This window comes from Miniopterus schreibersii (assembly GCF_964146895.1).
Source record: "Miniopterus schreibersii genome assembly, chromosome: 22".
Lineage (NCBI taxonomy): Eukaryota > Metazoa > Chordata > Mammalia > Chiroptera > Miniopteridae > Miniopterus > Miniopterus schreibersii.
The window spans coordinates 11,059,373-11,079,647 of record NC_138124.1 but is presented as its reverse complement, the minus strand read 5'-3'; the positions used below and the strand labels follow the sequence as shown (position 1 = coordinate 11,079,647).

At 51.6% G+C, this 20,275-nt stretch overlaps 1 protein-coding gene across 4 annotated transcripts in view; it reads right to left on the bottom strand.

Annotated features, from left to right (window-relative positions):
* Positions 1-20,275, bottom strand: part of ARNT2 (aryl hydrocarbon receptor nuclear translocator 2) — a 75,312-nt gene that overhangs the window by 41,042 nt on the left and 13,995 nt on the right. For 2 of the 4 annotated variants that reach the window (XM_081124658.1, XM_081124656.1), the window contains exons 2-5: positions 18,596-18,710; positions 12,428-12,475; positions 10,027-10,240; positions 7,529-7,742 (exon numbers count right to left, since the gene is read on the bottom strand). In XM_081124658.1, coding sequence (XP_080980784.1) covers positions 7,529-7,742; positions 10,027-10,240; positions 12,428-12,475; positions 18,596-18,710 — 591 coding nt within the window. The remainder of the gene's footprint in view (positions 1-7,528; positions 7,743-10,026; positions 10,241-12,427; positions 12,476-18,595; positions 18,711-20,275) is intronic. The other 2 variants (XM_081124657.1, XM_081124659.1) reach the window with 1 other exon arrangement.

Genomic DNA, 20,275 nt, shown 5'->3' with positions numbered 1-20,275 from the left:
ATGTCAGCTGTGCTGCTTAAAAACAGTGGCAGGGTGACCCAGACAGGGCCTCCCCACTAAGCACAAGGACATCACCTTTAATGAATGTGGACGCAGCCCGTCTGCCCTTCGGATGTTCAGAAAGGAGCCACACACCCACTTTCTAGGGTTGTGGAGGGGGCTGCATGACTGAGAAGGGCTGGCCTGGGTCACTTCTGAGGTCCCCACAATGTGGAGCTCTTGTTACTCTCGGTCCTCAGAATACGTGCACTCAAGGTCAAAGGATGACACTGCAAATAGCTCACTGGAGAGTAATAAATGCTGTCACCACAGACAGGAAAGCTAACCCCATCATCAGACCGCTGCCCTAGTGAACGGCTGCAGGCCAGGCCGCGCGCCTGAGTATAATAAAAGAATCCGCAGAAATAACGGAAAAACTGAATGCACATGTTTTGCTCAATTAGCTTCCACTGAGAAAGCAATAAACAGGAAAGATCGGTGCTTTGCATGCATTTTCATTTAACCATTTGGCATGAGTCATGACATTTCAGAAAAAAAATGTGTCTTTTTTTAGTGAAACTAAAGGAAACTATTTTAATTTCCCTGATCATGCTGAGGTTTTTGCAATCAAGTTATTTTTAACCAAAGCATTACAAAATATGACCATCACGTGAGAATATTCCTGAAACCCAAATCACACCAGCAGGAAGAGATGACTTGAACGACTTGACTTGTCTTTGGAAATGTTCTAAAGTACCCCAAAGAATTAGTATCTGCCTAAAAACACCACTACTAGGTTATTTTTGTTACAGTTGCTTTTTATAGATGTAGAAAAAGGACTGTTTACGTCTTCAGCATCAAAGTTAGGACAAGAGATTAAGAAATCACGACTGTTGCAAAAAGGGCTTAATAGGCTGTAGCTGCTCATTTTTCCACCGTGTTGCTAGCTGATTACATTTTTAACATTTTTGTTTCTTTTTTATTTTGATCTTGCTGAAATTTCTCTCCTGGCCTCAACTGATGGGGCTGTGCTATTTTATCGAGATGCAGTCATTCTCAGCCACTGAATCACACTCGAATCGCCAGGGTTGCTTTCAAAAAATACAGATGCCTGGTCCTGGCCGGGTAGCTCAGTTGGTTGGAATGTTGTCCCGTTACGCCCACGATTCCAGTCTGATTCCCAGTTGGCACATACAGGAAGCAACCCATGAATGCATAAGTGAGTGGAATAACAAATTGATTGATCTCTCTCTCTCCTTCTCCTTCCCTCCCTCCCTTGCTCTAAAATTAATTTTAGAAATAAAAATTAAATGTACAGATTCCTGGGCTTCACCACAACATTATGAAATTCAGAGAAACGGGCAGGAGCCCCAGCATCAGCATTTTTTTAAGATCCATTAACAGTCTCGTGTGCACCGCACTGTTTCAGGGACTGCGCTTTTATCTATTTTATACTTAACATTTTATTCTTTTTCTTAAAAAAAAAAAAAGGACTCCCAATTATATAAGCTTCATATCCCACCAAATTGGACAGGCCGGGAATTTTTAAAACTTATTCACAAAGCTGCTGTTTTTGAAGTGCCCCTTGGATGTTCCTCATTTAAGAAAAGCCGGGATACGAAAAATGAGAATGCAGAGAACGGATCTTTGGAGGGGATTGTTAGCATGACAAAGAAACACTCTCACGGCTCTTTTACACGGGTATATGGGTTTAAAGCAAGAATCAGAGTTCTCACGTCTAACTCGCATTTCTAAGGGGATGGAAAACATGTATGTGCATCAACTCAAGAGAACTTAAAGCTCGTTTTCTCCCGTTACCAGGACAGGCCCACTGCTCTCAGGGTCTGGGAAAGACTGTTCTCCACGCGGGGGGCCCTGCTCCCAGCTTTTCAAATGTGCTCTCTGACTCAGCAACAGCTCAGCTGGGCAGAGGCTGCAGGGCTCCCTCCTCTTACCCTCTTACGAAGAGGCCTGTTGTGTAGCCCAAGGGGGGAGTCCAGCTGGTTGTGCATTAATGCAGTGAGCACAGGACTCACAGTGGTGGTGCCTCCCTGACCCCGGGAAGCCCTTCTGTGGTGGAGGCTGCATGCATCTCAGTTACTTGTCTCCCAGGAGGATGCCCACACCGAGGGAACAACCATACCCGGTGCCATGACTGGGCATCATCTCTGCAAGCCTTACCAAGCCTGGGGACGCTTCAGTTATAGCCCCTTCCCCAAGAAGTTGTTACTGTGGACGTCACAGGATAGGTCCTCACACATGGTGGGCAAGGACAGATGAGAAAGCGGATGGTGAGGGAAGAGGGGTCCAACAACAGAACAGGCCTCTGGAAATGCAGGTTCAGGGACTAGCTCCAACCATCAGAGTCCTACACCTGGAGACTGATTCTGCACCTGAGCCGGCCAGGTCCCTGTCACCGCAAAACATGAAAGGCCTTCCCCTGTCAACAGGGCCCACATCCTAAGACACGTCTCAGTGGAAATAAAGCAGAGCAAGATGGACAGTCAGGAAACCCACTATCTATACCAATGCTGACACACACCTTTCAATGATTAAAAAAAAGTAAAAAAAATCTTTACAATTCCCAAACACAGTTATTAATATGATCCCGTATGTCATCTTGGGTTTTGATGCAGTCCTGTAGGGGGTGCATGACTGCATTTACACAAGGGGAAACTGAGGCCAGGGGGAGGTCAAGTCGTATATCCAAGGTAGAGAGGGCTCACAGACTGTAACTGTCACCTGGTCCTTCTGACTCCAAGTGCAGGGGCACATACACACACACACACACACACACACACACACACGCGCGCGCGCGCGCACACACACACACACACGCATGCACAGAAGAGAAATTTCAGCAGAGAAGCCCGCCCTGCAGCCAGCATCTGCCACGTGTGCGGAAACGACTGCGCAGGCTCCTTTATCTGCTGGCACCCACAGCGATAATGAACCCAGCAGCCGGGGCTGGAAATCTGTCCACATTCATGAAATATCTTTCAACATAAACCACGAGAGAAGAACATACACCACTCGGCGGCACGAGCGTGCTATGCGTGGAGCGAGGCAAAACAAGGCAGGTTGTCTAAATATTTCCACGGGATCTGAACGGGCGCCAGAGAAACATCTGGAATAACAACAAGATCTATGTAGGCTGCGGTTTCCAGCAGAAAAGTCACAGGGAAGATACGGAAAATAACGAGCCCTCGACGCTCGGGTTTCACTCTCACACGCTCTCACTGAGCCCCACACTACACGGTCTTTCTCATGCCTAAGTATTTACTACATGATCGCGCCATTTCCAAGGGGCCTAAATCACATAAACATGCTTTTCTTGCCACTAAACACTTTATTTATATTTCAAACAGCAGAAACCCAATAACAATGTTATAATAGTTGACTCAGATAAAATCAGCTTTTTTTTTTTTTTTTGGCCATGTTGACCTGTTACCTAATATGGCAAGAAATGGACTGCTGAGTGACTTGGGCTCCCAGCTTCTGGCATCAGCCCAAAGGCTGCGCTCGGGCACTCCAAGGGAAATAAGCTATGGACCTGCAAGTACAGTTTTCATGAAGTTACTGTCATGACTGTAGAGTGGGAACAGATCATCTTTTTCCAGCACTGATACCACAGGGGGGAACAGCACAGTTCATAGGACCCCGGCGGGATCGGTCACCTGCCCGACATTCTTCTACTGAAGGACTCAGTGGCACGGCTGAGCTCAGGACAAGTGTCCTTGCGCCCTTGTGCTAAGTGTTAGGTAGAGACCAGCTGCCTCGGGTGGGCTGGGACTGAATGGTGACAACCATCAGCTCTTTCCCGGGCACACTCGTTCCTTGATGTGATGAGCAGAGCTGGCTGGACCGGCTCCCTGGTGGCCTGCTCTTGTGAACAACGGCTCTCTGTGCCCAGACCTCGGCCCAGCCAAACCCTGTGATCCAAGGCCCAAAGTATCTCTGGACTTGGGCGAAGTGCTCGGGGAGCTGGTGGAGCTGACCACAGCAGACTGGGCCATGTGAGTCATGCATGGGGGGGCTTTCTGGCCACGGCCCTCGGGGACTGACCTGGCTCGGGCTCTCCCCCAAATTATCACAAAGAATCTGGGCTGGAACCCATTAGGAAATGAGGTCGGTTCATTCAGTGACAGCCGGGAACGCCTGTCAGTGATAAGGGAAGGGAACGGTATATCCCAGCTGACCTCCCTGTGGCCATACAGGTATTTGTGGAACAGATGAATGAATGATTAACTGAAATACTGAGTGGATAACGGATGAGATGGAAGGGGGGCAGTGAGGAGTCAGCCCCAGCTCGAATCCTTTCTACTGCAGACTTCTCCCCAACACTGAATCAAAATGCTGCCCCAATTCTCCGCAGGGAGGAAGCGTTGAGCAGAAACAGAGCCACAGAACTGCAGTGCAGGGGGAGCGGGCCCAGAAACCTTGTGTGGAAGTATCTGAGGATTCACCTTTTCCACACCCGTGTCCCAGCGAGGGCACCTGGGCACCTCCTGCGCTGTGCGGTGCCTGTGGTCACTGACAAGCATCTCCAGTTCTCCTCACTGGGGTCAAGGCTTTCCAGAGGTCAGCAGCCATAGGTGGGGCTTGGAGACGCCATGAAGACACAGAGAACTCACTCCTCCGTGCTTCCTTGGGGGGCCGGCTGCAATGCTAGCCCTCTGATCCCCACGCCTTGGGCGTATCCAGTTATAGGCAGAGGTTCTGCCATCACCTGGAAAGCCAAGGGTGTCTCCTCGGCTCCCTCTTTCCCCACAGTGAGCTGGGCTCAGTTCACTCCAAGATCCACAAAAATTATTTCTGCAGCCTCTCTCCCCACCACACCCTGATCCGATCCCTGGCCTCCTTTGTACCTGACACTGCTCCGTTTTCCACTCAATATCGCTGGCATTCCGGGGCAGGAGCACACCCACCCTGTCCCGTAAGGACCACCTCTCAGACCACCGAGGCTGCTTCCCCAGCCAGTCAGCCAGGGCAAACCTTCCTCCTCTTAGTGACAGCACCCGACTGCCTCTGGGGGAGCACCTCTCCCCAGCCTGTGGGTTCATGTGCCCTGTGTGGAGGCTGCCTTCACACATGCTCAGATGGCCTGGCACTGGAACTGGGCTGGGCAGGTGCCCTGAGGGAGCCAGGGGAGCCCATCCTGGGATACTTGCTGGAACCACAGGGGAAGGCAGTCTGTTCCTGCTGTAAATATAAGCCCAGAGCTGCTAATAAACCCTTGTTGTCATGAGGAGAGCCCTGCCCGGGAGGGTGCAGTGTGCACCCTAAAGAACTGAAAGGAGGGCCTCAAAGAGATACCTGCCCCCCCCCCCCCCCATTCACTGCAGCATTATTTACAGCAGCCAAGACATTGGAAAACCCTAGTGCCCACTGACAGAGGAACAGCTAAAGAAAGGGTGGTACACGTGCACGATGGAATATTACTCAGCCCTGAAAAAGAAAGAAATCCTGTCATTTGTGACGATATTGATGAACTTAGATGCCACTATGTTCAGTGAAGTGAGCCAGTCACAGAAGGACCAATACTACGTGATTCCAGTTACATGAGGGACCGAAAGCAGTCAAACTCACAGGAGTGGAGAGCAGAACGGTAGGTGCAGGGACTGGAAGGTTGGTGCTTAAAAAGTATCAAGTTCATTATCAGGATGAATAAGTCCTAGAGACTGAGCTACAGCACTGTGCCTACAGTTAACAATTCAGTAACGTACACTTTAAATGTGTTAAGAAGACAGACCTCATGTTCTTACCACAAAAAAGAGAGGAAGGAAGGGACAGAAAAAAAAAGCCACAAAAAAACACAAGGACATTTTTGGAAGCGATGGCTCTGTTTTTCCCTTGACTATGGTGGGTTGCACCCCCTCTTTCTGGACCTGAAGGAAAACATGCCCAGGGACAGGAGGGTTTGAGAAACCCTAGTCCCACAATCAAAGGCTTCAAGTCATTCCTGAAGGTTTTTATTACAAGTTTTTATTACATCTTTTTATTATACAAGTTTTTATTACATGTTTTTATTACACTTTGGCTGGTTATGAAGCCCTGTTCTGAGCACCAACAAAACCCCGAGGGCTGTCCTAGAGGCAGCCCTGCTGCTGGGGGAACCACACCACATCTTGACAAGCCCGAGAGAGGCCTAGTCATCTCCTCAACCCCAAGGACACAGACCCACTTCTCCAGTCCATCTTGTTCTCATATGAGGAGCCCAGCCAGAAGGATAGCTCAGAGGCCTGTCTGTTCACTGTTCACTGTCCACTGGCTCTTCTCTCCACTATACTAGCTCTGGCTGCCAAGGCCACCATCCATCTACTGTCCACTTCTGTCCACATGTGGGCTGCACTGCCCCTTTAAACTCTGCCAGACACATGGAGACTTCCCACGGATGGAAGTGTCCACCCAACTCTTTGAGCCACTTAGCTAAGCCCCTGGCCGGAGCCCTTGACCATCACTCCCCCGGCCACCTGCCCCAGCTTGGTCTCCTGATCTGGTTTCAAAAACCCACATCCTGTGGTCAAATACAGAAAGTGGGGCACGAGCCAACAGTCCCTGGATGATCTAACTTCCCTTTCCCATCCCTCCCATACAGCTAACTTGATAAGGTATGGTCCTCAGGACGTCTACGTGGGCTTCTCGGGCGCAGCCCAGGGCACATCTCTGAGATGTTTTAGTGTCAGTTTTACACGCACCTGGAGCTAAGGGCCAGGTCACATCACTGACACAGGACACACGGAGATGAGACAAAGCCCCCTCTCCCTCCCTTTTATACCAACACTGAGAACGTCACCACTATCGTTCAGAAACACCTGTACATCGGCTGCGTTCAACCACATCTGACTTAGTCTTACCATAAGAGCGATGGGCTGGAGTATGTCCCCCCAAATCCACATGCTGATGCTCTAACCTGCAGGACCTCAGAACGGGACTGTTCTTGGACCCAGGGCCTTTCTTTACAGAAGCAATTAAGGTTAAATAAAGCTGTGCTCCCATTTTTATTTGGTTCCTGTTTTTATCTGTCACTCACAAATATGGGAGTGTTGTGCTGCTAACCCACTTTTCCCCATAAGCCCTGTGGTTTTCACTTCAGTTTTGTACACTGCAAAGTTTTTTGGTGTGTGTGGTTGTTTTTTTTTTTAATAGCGTGTATGTTGTTATAGCAGAACTGTATGCATTTAACTGTTTCAATAGGGAACCTCATCTTAGGTAACTAAGGCCTGGGTAATAAATGCCTCTGACCAGGATCACAAATAGTCACAAACATGAGCCATAAACCTCATTAGAGCATGTCGTTCAGGCTGATCTATCAACAGCACCTCCCTGTGGCAATCTCTCTAATTGCAGGTAAAATACAGGGAGGGAAAGAAGTGATGAAATAAAAATGAATTTTTACAACATGATAGGATAAATGAAGCCGTTACATGAGCCAAGTCAAATATACCCCCTCACCTCCAGGCAGCTTATTACCTGCAGCTTCCTGACTCGTTTACTAAAAGCAATTTGTCTCCGGTCAAACAGTCCCAGAGGGGGGAGCCACACTGACCTGTCATGGAGTTTTCTGAGGTGCACAGCTGCTCTCTCAGCTTCTCCACGTCATCAGGATGCACCTGTTCATACAGGGTGCTCCCAAACCACTCCGACTGGGGCTGGTTCAGAACAGGAGTGACAGAGTCAGACACATAGATCACACGCCCTGTCTCAGCCGCCACGACAAACAGAAACCCATCGGCCGCCTCCAAGATGAGATGCTTCAGCTCCTGGGAAGAAAAGTTGGTCATTAGAAAAAAGCAGACCCCAGGCAGTTCAGTTCTCTTATTGGCAACCTTTGACTTTCATTCAGATACCTGTGATAACGCACATAGTTTTGGAAAGTTTGATTACTTTTTTAAGCATTTATTTAAAAAAAAAAATTTATTTACTGATTTTAGAGAAACAGAGGAAGAGAGAGAGAGAGAAAACATGCATGGATTGGCTATTCCACTTCCCGATGCATCACTGGTTGATTCTTGTATATGCCCGGCCCAGGGATCAAACCTGCAACTTGGGCATACTGGGACAATGCTCTAACCAACCGAGTGACCCAGCCAGGGCTTGGTCACTTTTTTTATTGGAAAATGAATTTTTTAACATGCACAGAGCAAAAAAATGAAAAAGGGAAAAATAAACCAAAAACATAAAAATAAAAAAATGCAAGGAGCCATACTAGCCCTGAGATACAGCGACTCTAAACACAGTTAGTCCTGTCATAACTAGTCTTCCTCAGGGAGAGAGGAAACTGCCCTCGGCACTCGGGGATAAGAGAACAAGGAGTGACCGCGAGACAGTGCTGGGCTGTCACAGGTGTGAGTGGCCTCACCTATATATTCAAACTGCAGGGATGTCACTGGAGCAGAAGGAAGGAAGGAAGGGAATGACAATAGGAAAGTGAGACCACCGAAAGACAGGGGCCAGGTGACTCCCCACTAGCCATGCACCACCCTGCCAGGGCACCCCGTCCTCTCTCTTCCTGTACTTTCTGAGCTGAATGTTGGCACTGGGTATAAGAGTGTCCCCTTACGTCTGCGTGTCTGCCAAACTTCCAGAACAATCTGACAGCTGACATCTCGAGAGATTCTCAGCGTAACCCCAGGAAGTGGCAGGCCGTCCAGCATTGTCCCTGTCACTTTACCCAGAGAAGAGGGTTAGTGTGCCAGCCCTGGGGCCACACTGACTCGCCCGGATCATGACTGGCAGTGAAGGCAGGAAGGAAGCTGCTTGGGATCAGAGAATGGGCAGCAGGAAGCCATCAGCCCGAAAGGGCCGTGGATGGAGCCAAATCAACTCGGTTAACGTGAGATGTCTTTTCTCTGTGGTGCCTGAAGGCAGCTCAAGAGTAGCTGCCTACCCATGTCATTCTCACACCAAGCCAAGGAGCCCTTTCCTGCTCAGGACACGGGCTCCGTCCCTGCCGGGGCTGAGGAACTAACTCTGCTCCCTGCACTCGAGTCCACAGGTGCGCCTCCCACCACCTTGCACACCGACCAGGCCCCAGGGATCAGAGCCATCCTTCTGGGCCAGTGGTTGGCAAGTGCTCTTGGTGGGAATCCTTTGTTCCAAGATAATCTTACGTGAAAGCCTCTGCAACACAGAGGAAGGGCCCTCTGCATGTGGCCCTGACCGATGTCTGTCCCCAAAGACTAGAATATGTGGACCCGCTGGGGAGCGGAACCTGGGGAGCTTTGTAAGGTTCTCTGACTGGGTCCGAATTCTAACACCTTCTGCCTGGGAAACGAGGGCGGTGGGCTTTGAAGGAAAGGTTTACTTTGTGCGTTTCTCTTGCTCTGCACTTCTGCTTTGTGTGTGTCCTAGACGCTTACTGATCTCAAGGACTGGGTCAGCACTTTTATTTTCAGTATTGCGAACATCCTCTCGACGGGAAGGACTGTGGAAATGGCACAGGATGTCTGGGAAAGCGGAGGATTCTGTCACTGGGGGAGAGGAGGCAGAGGCTGATGAGTTCATTTATGTTTTCACAGGGTCACCCAGTTTGCTGCACTGTGGGAAGGTCTTAGGGAACAGAGCCTCACGCTCATCACAGATCCCTTCTCTTACCACCCTCTTCCTCATTTCTGTCTTCCGAGAGCACGTCACCCGCTACCAAGGTCCTGTTCCTGGAAATCAGAACCGGCCTTTGCTTCCATTCTCAGTTAAACCAACACACTGACAGACTTATCAATCAATTGCCTCCTGCACATGCCCTGAGTGGGTACTGATCCCACAACCTAGATATGTGCCCTGACCCGGAATCAAACCCATGACCTTCTGTTGCACGGGACGGCGCTCCAACCCACTGAGCCACCCAGCCAGGGCTATGCCTTTTGAGTGATGCCTTATTAAGGTCCACAGGAGACGTGAAAGCAGGGGATGCAAAGCTTGGAACCACACCCCGTTGACGGGAGTTTCCTGGTAGACAGTAAGGACAGAATGCCTTAACCCTGGGCCCCGCTTCCCCACACAGCTCATCTGGTGACCCCACCATGACGACAAGGGGGGGACAGGTACCTGCTCTGTGAGGAAGGAAGGCTTGTAGGCGCCGTCGGTGGACTTGTTCCCCGTGCCCCGCATGGACTTCATGTGCGACACGGCCATGCGCAGGATGGTCAGCTTGTCCGGCTTGCGGGCCAGCGCGCTGCAGGTGGGGACCATGTCGGAGAGCTCGGTGATGTACTGTGTCATCTTGTTCCGCCTGCGCCGCTCAATCTCACTGTGGTTCTCTCTTCCCGGAAGCACGCGGTCAGGAGGAGAGGGAAAGAGAAGCATCAGACCGGGGTTACCGGCCAACGGCCCCAAGCGGCACGTTGGCAGCACCAAGTGACCGAGGAGCAGCGAGCAGCGAGCTGCTCGCGACGGCTGGGCGCGCTGCACACGCACAGGGCAGAGCGGCTCCCCGAGTCCGAGCGAGCCTCGGTCTGTGTGTGGGGGACACAGGCTTCTGCGGGTGCCTCAGTCTCATCTAAACGTCCTGAAATCTCCCCACGGTTCCCACGAACCTGGGGACTTTGTAATAAGATCAAGAATCCAAACATTCCCCTTCCTTCCGTTGGCAGGAGACAACCTGAAGCTGACTCCACATCCCTCCCTGGACAGCAGCCACAGTCACCGGCAAGGCCAGCGGGTGGGGGGCAGCCTCAGGCATGTCCCCAACTCGGAGCAGCTCCGTCAGCTACCCTATGCGGTGGAATCAGGTGGCCCCAGCTCCTACAAACTCAACCTAGGGGAAGCCTGTCTCTTATCTTTAATGAGTGGGGAAAGGCAGAAGCGCAGGCCTGAACTCTACGTCAAAACTGACTGAGGGGCTTAGGAGACCGTGGCAGGGAGTCTACGGTGTCTGTTTCTCACGATGGGACCTAACGCAGCAAGCTCTTTGTCGCCCTGCGTGGTTATTTCATCACTGACAGTGACCCTCAAGGTCAAACCAACATCATTCCTCTCATCTCTTCCGCTTTCTGTTCCGAGACCCCAGGAGCCAGCATTTCCTGAGTCAACATGCTATGGAATGTTGTTATCTCAAGGGGGATTTTGACCCAGAGACATCAAAAGCCACTGTTTCCTCATCGAGGGAGGCTGTGTGAGGTGAGAGCCCTCAGGGACCGGGGGACAGGGACAGGGAGAGAGGTGCCCTCATTCCAGGGTGAGGTCCATGTTGACAGCAGAGAGCTCCCTGCTAAGACAATGTGCCCTAGAGAACAGGTGAGCGTCCAGGCTGGGGTTGTGCCTGCAGCGAGGGAGAAAGAAGCCACATTTCTGTCATTAAATCTGTGATTTGTCTGGGTTAGAAACTCGGGCATCATCACAGGGCCAGTGCTCTCCATCCTGTGCCCCCCCCAGAGCCAGAGTGGAAGGGCAGAGGGGATGCTCAGGGAGCGAAGTCTGTCCAATGACGAGATGTTTATAGTGGACTGGACACCCGGGAAGCCCTGGGATTATACCAAGAGGCACGTTCCTCTTGGGTTCAGGGAAAGTCTGCCCAATCCACACCCATGACACAGGTCAAAGGAACCACAACCAAAGTAACTGCCATGGGGACGAGCCAACTGGGGGGATTAGGGCGTCCAGGGCTTCACATGGACACTGTTCTTCTACAAATGTTTGAGAAATTTCTGAGGCTGTCGATCCAAACTGTGGGCGTGGGTGCCGGAGGAAGGTCCCTGTCACCTGGGGCAGGTTTGCAAGTCCATCCACAGCCCAGAATTAGGAGTGTGCGGATGACAGGGACAAGCACCCAGGCCCTTCCATAAGTAAACTGAGTCCGGATGGGGATATTGCTGAGACTGCTGGAATGGTTGGTGCCTTTCTCGCAATACCGCCAAACTTCCTACTATAACTTACAAAACGAAATCAGAAAAAATTAAAAAGAGTGAGCCGTGGGGCGAGGCCAGCCTTCTCCTTTGCAGCTGTAACGTATGGAACAGCTCTGGCACCTGTGAGCCAGTGTCCTGTCTGTAAAGTGGCCAGTACTCAAGGTGGAGCCTGTCACGTGGCCAGTGAATCACACAGCTCCTAGGAACTCAGAGTCCAATTCTACATTCTGTATCCAGCACAGAACCACCCAGGTTTCTTATATTTCTCTTTATCTTCAGTGGTAGAAAAAAAGGCCTTTATATTGACTGTTTATTTAACCTTGAACTCTAAGTCTGTCTTTTAAAAAGAAACCCATTAACATCAGCAGTCACTGTTTTGAAAAAGCCAACAGAGTGACTAACTTGCTACTTGACCGCTGACAGTACAGGCTGGGATGTGGCAGGGCTGCTACCCCTTTCCTGTCACTGGCCCAGAACAAGGGACAGGCACGGGGGTCAAACCACAGGCAGTGGCTTTGTCAGGGACAAAAGACATCTGCATCTGTGCGTATCCCAAGAAGCAGATGGCTGGCTACTGGCTTCTTTAAGGAACACGAACTCACCTAGAAAATTTGCTGGGACCTTCGCCGTCTTCATCGTCAAAGTCCATTCTGAAAAGTCAAGGTCACAGGTCAGCATCATTACAGGTGGACATTTAACTGGGGACAGAAGCAGCTGGCACAGAGGGAGCTACATTTGGTGAGACAGCTGTCCAACTGTCCCCACCCTCGGCCGAGCAGGAAAGGGTACCTCTGGTCATCAAACACATTTGGGACTAGAAAAGGCCGTGGGAGCAGCATTAATTGTATGGTTGGGAACGTTTGCAAAAGTGCTGAAACTTCAACTAGAATCCTACAAGGGATCCCTCAAGCTGTGCTGGAAGGCTCCACGCCCCTGGTCTCCCCCCATCGTGGGGATACTGCTCCCCCCACATCACTTACTCTGCAGGAAGACTTCCCTTTTACTTAATTTTGTGGCACATTAACAGAGTAAAAAAACTCAAGGGGTTTTGAAAACAGGAAGTTTTAAGGGCGATAAAGGGATGCTGAGGAAAAGAAGACCTACTGCTGTCTGCGCCACGTGGCGAGTCCACGTGAAAAGGACATTTGGGGCCATTCTGCTATGAAGTCTGGGCCCAAATAAATGGATGTGGAGGGAGAAATGATCGTTTGGAGCCGCAGCCACTCGACGTGGCTGTCTGCTTGTTGAAACTCACTAAGTAAACACAAAGATCCCCACTTTGCTGGGCCTCTCAGCATAAACATAAAACAAAAAGTCTTGATGGATATTTGTTTAAATAATATCCCAAACTCTGCAAGAGCCCAGTCCGCTCTGGTGTCCTCTGAGTTGATGCTGAAGATGTCAAGGGCGAGGGGGACTTAATTAGTATAAAGAGCACTCGGCATCTTTGGGAACAAAATAAGAATGAGTTCAGATGTCTTGGCTCTCGGGGACATGGAGGGGAGGAGGGGAGCTCCCTGGGGATAAATGTCTCAGAGCCGCCGCACTCCCCGCGACTGAGGGACCAACTGAGGCACAGTCCCCACAAATCCCTAATCCCGAGCAGAAGGCAGGCCAGGGGGCCTGGCAGCCGGGACAGAGAAGGTCCTTGTTGGAGCAGCTCGGCAAAATAATGGGGTGTGTGTGAAAGACCACAGCTCCAGGTGCAGAGCCGCTGGCCTCACAGGGACACAATCCCCACCCCAGGTCCTAAAAATGGGGCTCGGTGTGTAATGGTGACCAGGGGAGGCACAGGCCCCCCAGGCCCCCAGGAAATAGCCAGGCCGCGCAGGAAGAGCCATTCTGCACAAACACATTCCTAATGAGATTAATCGGATTCTCTAGGTTTGGGGGTAACTGGGGGACGTAGGAGATTAGACAGGGCAGAGGAGCATTTTCTTATTTAAAATGGTATCACGGGTTTGCTTTTGTTTTGTTCTGTGTGCAATGGGTCCAGGGTTCTCATCTGGGCTTCAGTCTGTTTGGGATGAACCTGAGAGGACCCCCTGGTTTCCAGACACAGGGCTGCATCGGCTGCTGGGAATAAAAAAATAAAGGAGTCAAATACCTGGGAGGGAGGACAGTCATGGTCACCAAAATACCTGCCCAGAGAGGGGGAGGCAGCAGGGACAGACGTGCCCCCGACAACACAGCTGGGGCATCCAGGCACCAACCAGCAGCTGCAGAGTCTATGGCATGGGGAAATGAGGCCCGAGTGCATGACTTTCTAAGTGAAGCAAAGCCACCAGTGCTCTGCGGGTAACTAAGCCACCACTTCCCTGTCCTGGCAGTTGTTACATCTGGGTTCCCCACAGCCGCGGAGCCACACTGCCACCTGGTGTTCATAGCGCATGAGGGTTACCGACCGCCCCTGGACTGTCAAAAACATTTCAGGGTTCAGAAGAAGATCGCATTTTCAAAACGCCTCAAAGGATGAATTCAGGCAAGCATTGGACCGAACTGCAAGTGGGTGTGGGAGGCACGGTTATCTTTAAGATGCCTTTGAGCTCTAGCTGAGATGAGTGAGATCACCAGCTCCTGTGAGATGCAATTCATCATCCTGCATGACCTTTTGGGAGATTCAGGGTGTCCAGCCAGCCTGATTTTCCTGGACTGAGAGGATTCCTGGGGTGCAGTGCCTCAGTGCTAAAACTGGGGCAGTCCCGGGCCATGGCTGGTCACCCTAGTTTTCATAGAGATAGCTCTGTCCTTTGCCTAGACCACCGCAGAGCAGACAACTGGGGAAGTGAGCCACACGGTGGCCGTGACCCCCACATGGCCTCAGTGTGGGCCAGGTCCACCCAATTTGGCAGAGAAAGGAACAGCGCCCGGGGTTTCTCAAGGCCCCTGGGAATGTGGCAACCAGGATTTGTCTACGGGAAATAAGGGACCACGAGGCTGTGCCTCCCACCTGTGCATATGATCACACGTGGGCAGCGATCGGATTTAGTCATCGGAACCACATAATGTGGGGGGAACCCAGGAGAGACAGCAGGACACAGATGGCTGTTCATGTCCTCAGGAAGACCCATGGCCCCACAAGTCTCAATGCTTATCGGCCACACAGGAAAAAAACGCAAGCCCAGAGGACACAGTACCTTCCACTTTAAACAGGACCACAAGAGCTATGCTTATTTCTTCTGCTATGAAAACTCTAATGAAATCACCCATTTTCTTACGTCTTTTATCGTCTCTATTACATGGAAGCACCTGGATAATCAAAGAGAAACAAAAATATGACTTCTAAGTGCTAAATGTGACTTTTAAGTATTCACTCGAAAGAATTCGGTGCAAGGAGTGGATGACGTAAGCCGTCTTCGAAACGTGGGCCGCGGACGCATGTCACCTTGCTCTTCCTGTCAATCAGCGCAGTCTTACCTCGATAAAGAGCCGTGAAAGGCATTTATTTCTGAGCCTGCACTTAGCTAAGAGTGAGGAGTGTGATTCTCCCTAACAGGGATTGTGTAATAATAATGCCACTTCATCAAAAATGAGTCACCAAACAGAGTTCACTTATGCTCTTAGAAGAGGCCATGACAGTAGGGCTGGACCTGGAAGGGGAGCCTCGGAGCCACCCTGGGCAACCTGAGGCTCCTTCGAACAAAGGTGACGTGACAGGAGCACCAGCGAATGCTCCTCCTTCAGACCTGGACAGGCCGGGGCTCCCGCGATGCCAGCGCATAAACTCTGAGTTACCGAGTGCGGGATCTGCTTACGGAAACACGCCTCTTACTTGACCAGGGCCCAGCAGCTGTGGGGTGGGACGCTGGTGTAATAGGTTGCAGACAATTCAGAAATAGTTTTCCTCAGAAGGCTGGCACAGGACTCCAAGGCAGTGGGAAGGGCCTGGTACGGCCTTGCCTGTGGCCTCCACCCTCCGTCACTAAAAGGTTGGCTCAGGGGTGGGGACAGACTTCTAATCACTGCCCCTCCCCCCTGACTCAGCAGCACCGAGTACACCCCTGCGAAAGCCACCACCCCTTGCCACCCCATCGACAAACTCAGGGAGGTCTCTGCAAAAACACAGCTCAGGTGACCTGCTTCTGCTCATGTCTCCACATGTGGAATCGCTTCTCAAAGAATCCGAAACGTGAACTTTCACCTTATGTCCCCACAGCTGGCAGCGTCCTGTCCGCAGCTTGCTGAGATGCCCGCAGGGAAAGGGAGAGTGTTAGGCCCAAAGCATCCCCAGCACTGGGCGAGGCTTGCACTGGGAGGATGATGGGTGGATGCCCTGGGAATCTGGGACACTTCCCTCCACCAGAATAACAGGTCAGAGTGCAAGGACCAGGCAAGGAATAGGGGTGGGAAGAAGCCCCTGCCTGTTGCCATGCCCCGTCCCACCCTCCACACCCCTTTCTCTCCCCGCCACCATGTCCCTCCAACCATGCCCACATTCTCAGAGAGAAGGGGGTGGGAGAACACCATGCAGCATGGGAGATGGCAGGGACTGAGCCAGGGTGCAGAAGCGGGGCCCTGAGTGGGGTCACCGGCGTTTTGATGCCTGTGACCTCTGTCGGGGCCTCCTGTGTTCTCAGCGGAGTGTGCAGGCTGTGGTCAGGGGAGCTTGTCGAGCTCTAGAACAGCGGTGGCCTCAATCACAGGATCCCAGCAAAACATGCAGAAATACCAGCTGCAAGAATTACTATGGAAACAGCCCGGGAAAAACGGAGGTTTCTGTGCTTAGACACAGAGGAGACGTCCCCGCATCACTCTCACGGTCGCTGGGTGGCTCCCTCCTCTGATGGGGAAAAGGGAGCAGGCACGTGGGCCCCAAGAAGGAGGCCAGCTGAGGAAGAGCCCCCAGGAGGGGGTCGGCATGAGCATCTGTATAAAGGGCGCATCTGTTTAAAGGGCCCACACCGCATACTCCGGGTGGGGAGCATGTCCTCTGTTGCTCTTCCAGTTCTAGAATCTCTCATTTCTTTTTTTGGTCTTTTGCTTCCTTGGCTCTGTCTCAGCCCCTCCAGTCCCCTCTGCAGCCAGTGTCATGCTGTGATCAGTACAGAAAGGGACAGCTGGGAGGACTTGGCAGTAAGGAGACCGAGCCCATGGTTCAATCGTCAGCTCAACGAGCCAGCAGGAGTCAGGGTCTGGAGGCCAGGCAGGGGTCAGGAACACAGAGGCCAGGAGGGAAGCGGCCTCACCCCTGCAGCCTCGCCCTGAGCAGGGCACAGACCCGAACACGCCTGCGGGAGGTGCGGCAGGAGCTGCTGGCAGAGGCTCAGAGCCGACTCCCTACACCCTGCACATTTGGGGCTGGGCCTGAGCATCTCAGGAACCCTAACCCTAACCCAGCCCACCTCCCTCATCAAAGAGCCCCCTACTGCTGGCCTCTTCTTAAAGAGAACTGAGCACTCACTCCATCAGGCTCTGTCCCAAGGGGGATGGAGAGAAGCTGGGGAGCATTTAAAACGATTTTAAAAGACCTGGAATCTTTTTTTAAAATCAGTAAGTTGATACGTTGACAGCAACCTGGACTCCACTGAGCTCAGCGCCCAGCTGGCAGGAGTCGTTAGTTAAATGCAATGGCTGTGTTTGCGGTTGGCCCCAGGGGCAGGAGGGCTGCTTCTGATGACACAGTAGATCTGGGGACTTGCCCCAGGCACCCACCTGCTCACTACAGCTCTGCTGGGTCCCTGTGAAAATATGGGTCACAGTGGGTGGAGAATGGGGTAGCCTCAGAGCCCTGGGAGGGTGCTCACTGACTCAGGGAAAACCCATGCAACCACGATGTTCAGTTTCTCAGCCTTGTTTGCCCCCCACCCCACGCCCTGCTCAAAATCACCATCAGAATCTTAACCCCTCCTTGGACAAACGCACCACATACACATCACATTTTTAACAATCTAAAATTGCAATGCCAAGTATGCTTTGTCATCCTAACAAACTCCATTCCAGATCTCCACATATAGCTTCCCCACCCCACCCGCCCTGCAGGCCTTGGGCCTGACAGGTATCGTCTGCTATCACTGGAGGGCCCTGCGCTATGTGAACCAATGTCACCCCAATACATTCAATTTTAAAAAAAAATAAATTGCATTAAATGTATATACTGATCTCACTTCAAGAGAAATGTTTATCAACTATTTCAATGAAAAGAAAGTGGATTCAGTGAGGGAAAGGGGCGGGGTCATTTACTGAATCTGCAAGCATCAGCTCTGTTTCCCCTGCAGGTTTCTGTGGGCTGGGTTGATTCTGAGCTCTGAGCACAGCTACAGGCAGGAGGCACGTGAGTAGGTGCAATTTGGGCTCTGTAAACTCAAGAGGGCAGGTCTCTCTGGTCCTGCTAGAACTTACCACGTTATCAACCATCACCCGCAGAGCAGCGCACCATGGAGCCACCCAGCCTTCAGGCTCCAATGTGGGGAAAGGAAGGATTCCTGCAGGCCACTGAGCAAAGATTCTTGCTGCCCTCTGGCGGGAGCCCAGGGGCGGGCGGATGGAGGAGCCACTCCCTTGGAGAGATGTCCTGAGCAAGGCCCAGCAGGATCCCAGAGCTCACTCTCCCCACAAAGACAAGCAAACAGAAGTCCCCAGCTGGGTGCTGAAACCCCAAACACTTAGAAGCCAATCACACGCATAGTTAGGGATCTTGCAAAATCTAAACAGGGTGCAAACCGCTGAGCTCTTCATCTCCACGACAGGGAGAAACAGTATTTTCCTAACAGGTCAAGAGTGTTACTCGACATGTATGAAGCCCAATTCCTGGCAAGGGTGAGGGTGCTTACCCGGAACGCCGCTTTCCTCCGCGGGCAGGCATGGCCCCGGCCATCCTCACCTGTCCAGCGGCCGCCATGGGTGCAACGGGCAACGTCACCGATCCAGGGATGTCTGAGGCCATTTCTGAAATTCAGCAAAAATGAGAGGTTTTGTCAATCCAAGAAAAGCAAGAAAGCTGCCCAATGGCACCAAAAACACCACCTGGGAGGAGCCCAAGGAGCCGGTCCCGGGGCTGCCCCAACCACCATCACCCAGGTGACTCAGGTGAGCCCCTCCTGTCTGGGCTCCGCCTCTCCCCTCTGGAAAGGATACCCCCCAAGCAGTATTTCGTTCAGGTGGTTAAAAAGAGTTAGCAGCTTTCAGGAGGGACTCCTGTCTCCTGGTCACCCGGAGGCAGATAAGACATCCAGGAACCCAGGCACATGAAAGAGCCACGCCTGGTATCAACTACCGGCAACCCAGATGGGCAAACCCTCCAAAAGTCGCCAGTCTCCAGGGCAGCGTCCACGGGTGCTCTGCCCTCACCCTGGGCATTTGTGTCCAAGCAGAGAGGCTGCTCCCCACCCTCAGTTGGGACTCAGAACCCTCATGGCCCTGCGTTCATGGTGAGGGCAGGAAGGTCCAGGGGCCAGAAAAGCGCCACTTCAGGGCGCGCAGTGAGCCAGCGACAATGGCTCCACCACCAGGCCTTTCTGGGAATAACTACTAATTTAAGGATTTAGAAAGTCAGGTATTAGCTGAAGCACCTCTCCTGTGTGTCACGATCTTATACGTAATTTTTTATTAGCTAAACACTTTAACAAAAAAAATTTTTTATTGATTTTTTTTAAAGAGTGGGAGGGCGGGGAGGGGGCAGGAGAGATTTGTTGTTCCACCTACTTATACATGCACTGGTTGCTGCTTGTATGTGTCCTGAGCGGGGGTGGACCCGCAACCCTGACGTAGCAGGAAGACGCTACAACCAACTGAGCTACCCAGCCAGGGCTCAGTTAGACACTTCTGAAAGCTCGTTGAGGCAAATGTTCACTTAAGCATGCGAGCTTTCTAAGCAACCACGGTTTAAGGGTGTCTCCTTCCCACTTTGTGGAGGGTTCCTGAACTCGGGCACCCTTGCTCAGACCCTGAAAAGGCAAGATCAGTATTCAAACAGCCTCTCTGGGTCTGGTCGTTGTCCTTGGCAAGGACTTTCCAAAGTGCTGATCTTTCTTAGTTCAACTCTTACCCGAGGCAGAAGGGAAGCAAGAGTCCACAAAAATAGTTTGGGATGAGGCAGTGTGGGAGAAACACGGGCATCTGGGCCACCATGAGCAGAAAGCGGGGCCCGGGGCACGCCACAGGGCTCGGCTCTGCTCTCTGCCTCCTTCTAGAGAGAAATCCGGGGGGACCTCTGACAGCTGACTCGCAGTCACGCCCGAAGACATCAAGTTTAATAAACACATTTTAAGGTCAATCTAAACGATCCCACTCAAAACATGTAAAGGATTTTACAATACCAACAAACAAAGTCTAAATTTAGCTACTCCGTGACGTTCACAGAAATTGGAAAGTGACTTCAGTTGTTTTGAACCGACATACACATTGAATTAAAAAAAAAAAAAATCCCTTTCTTAAAGCGATCTTCTCCCCTTTAGACTATGACAGTGCTGGACAACTGGACAATTAACAGATGACCTCGTAACCTTATCATA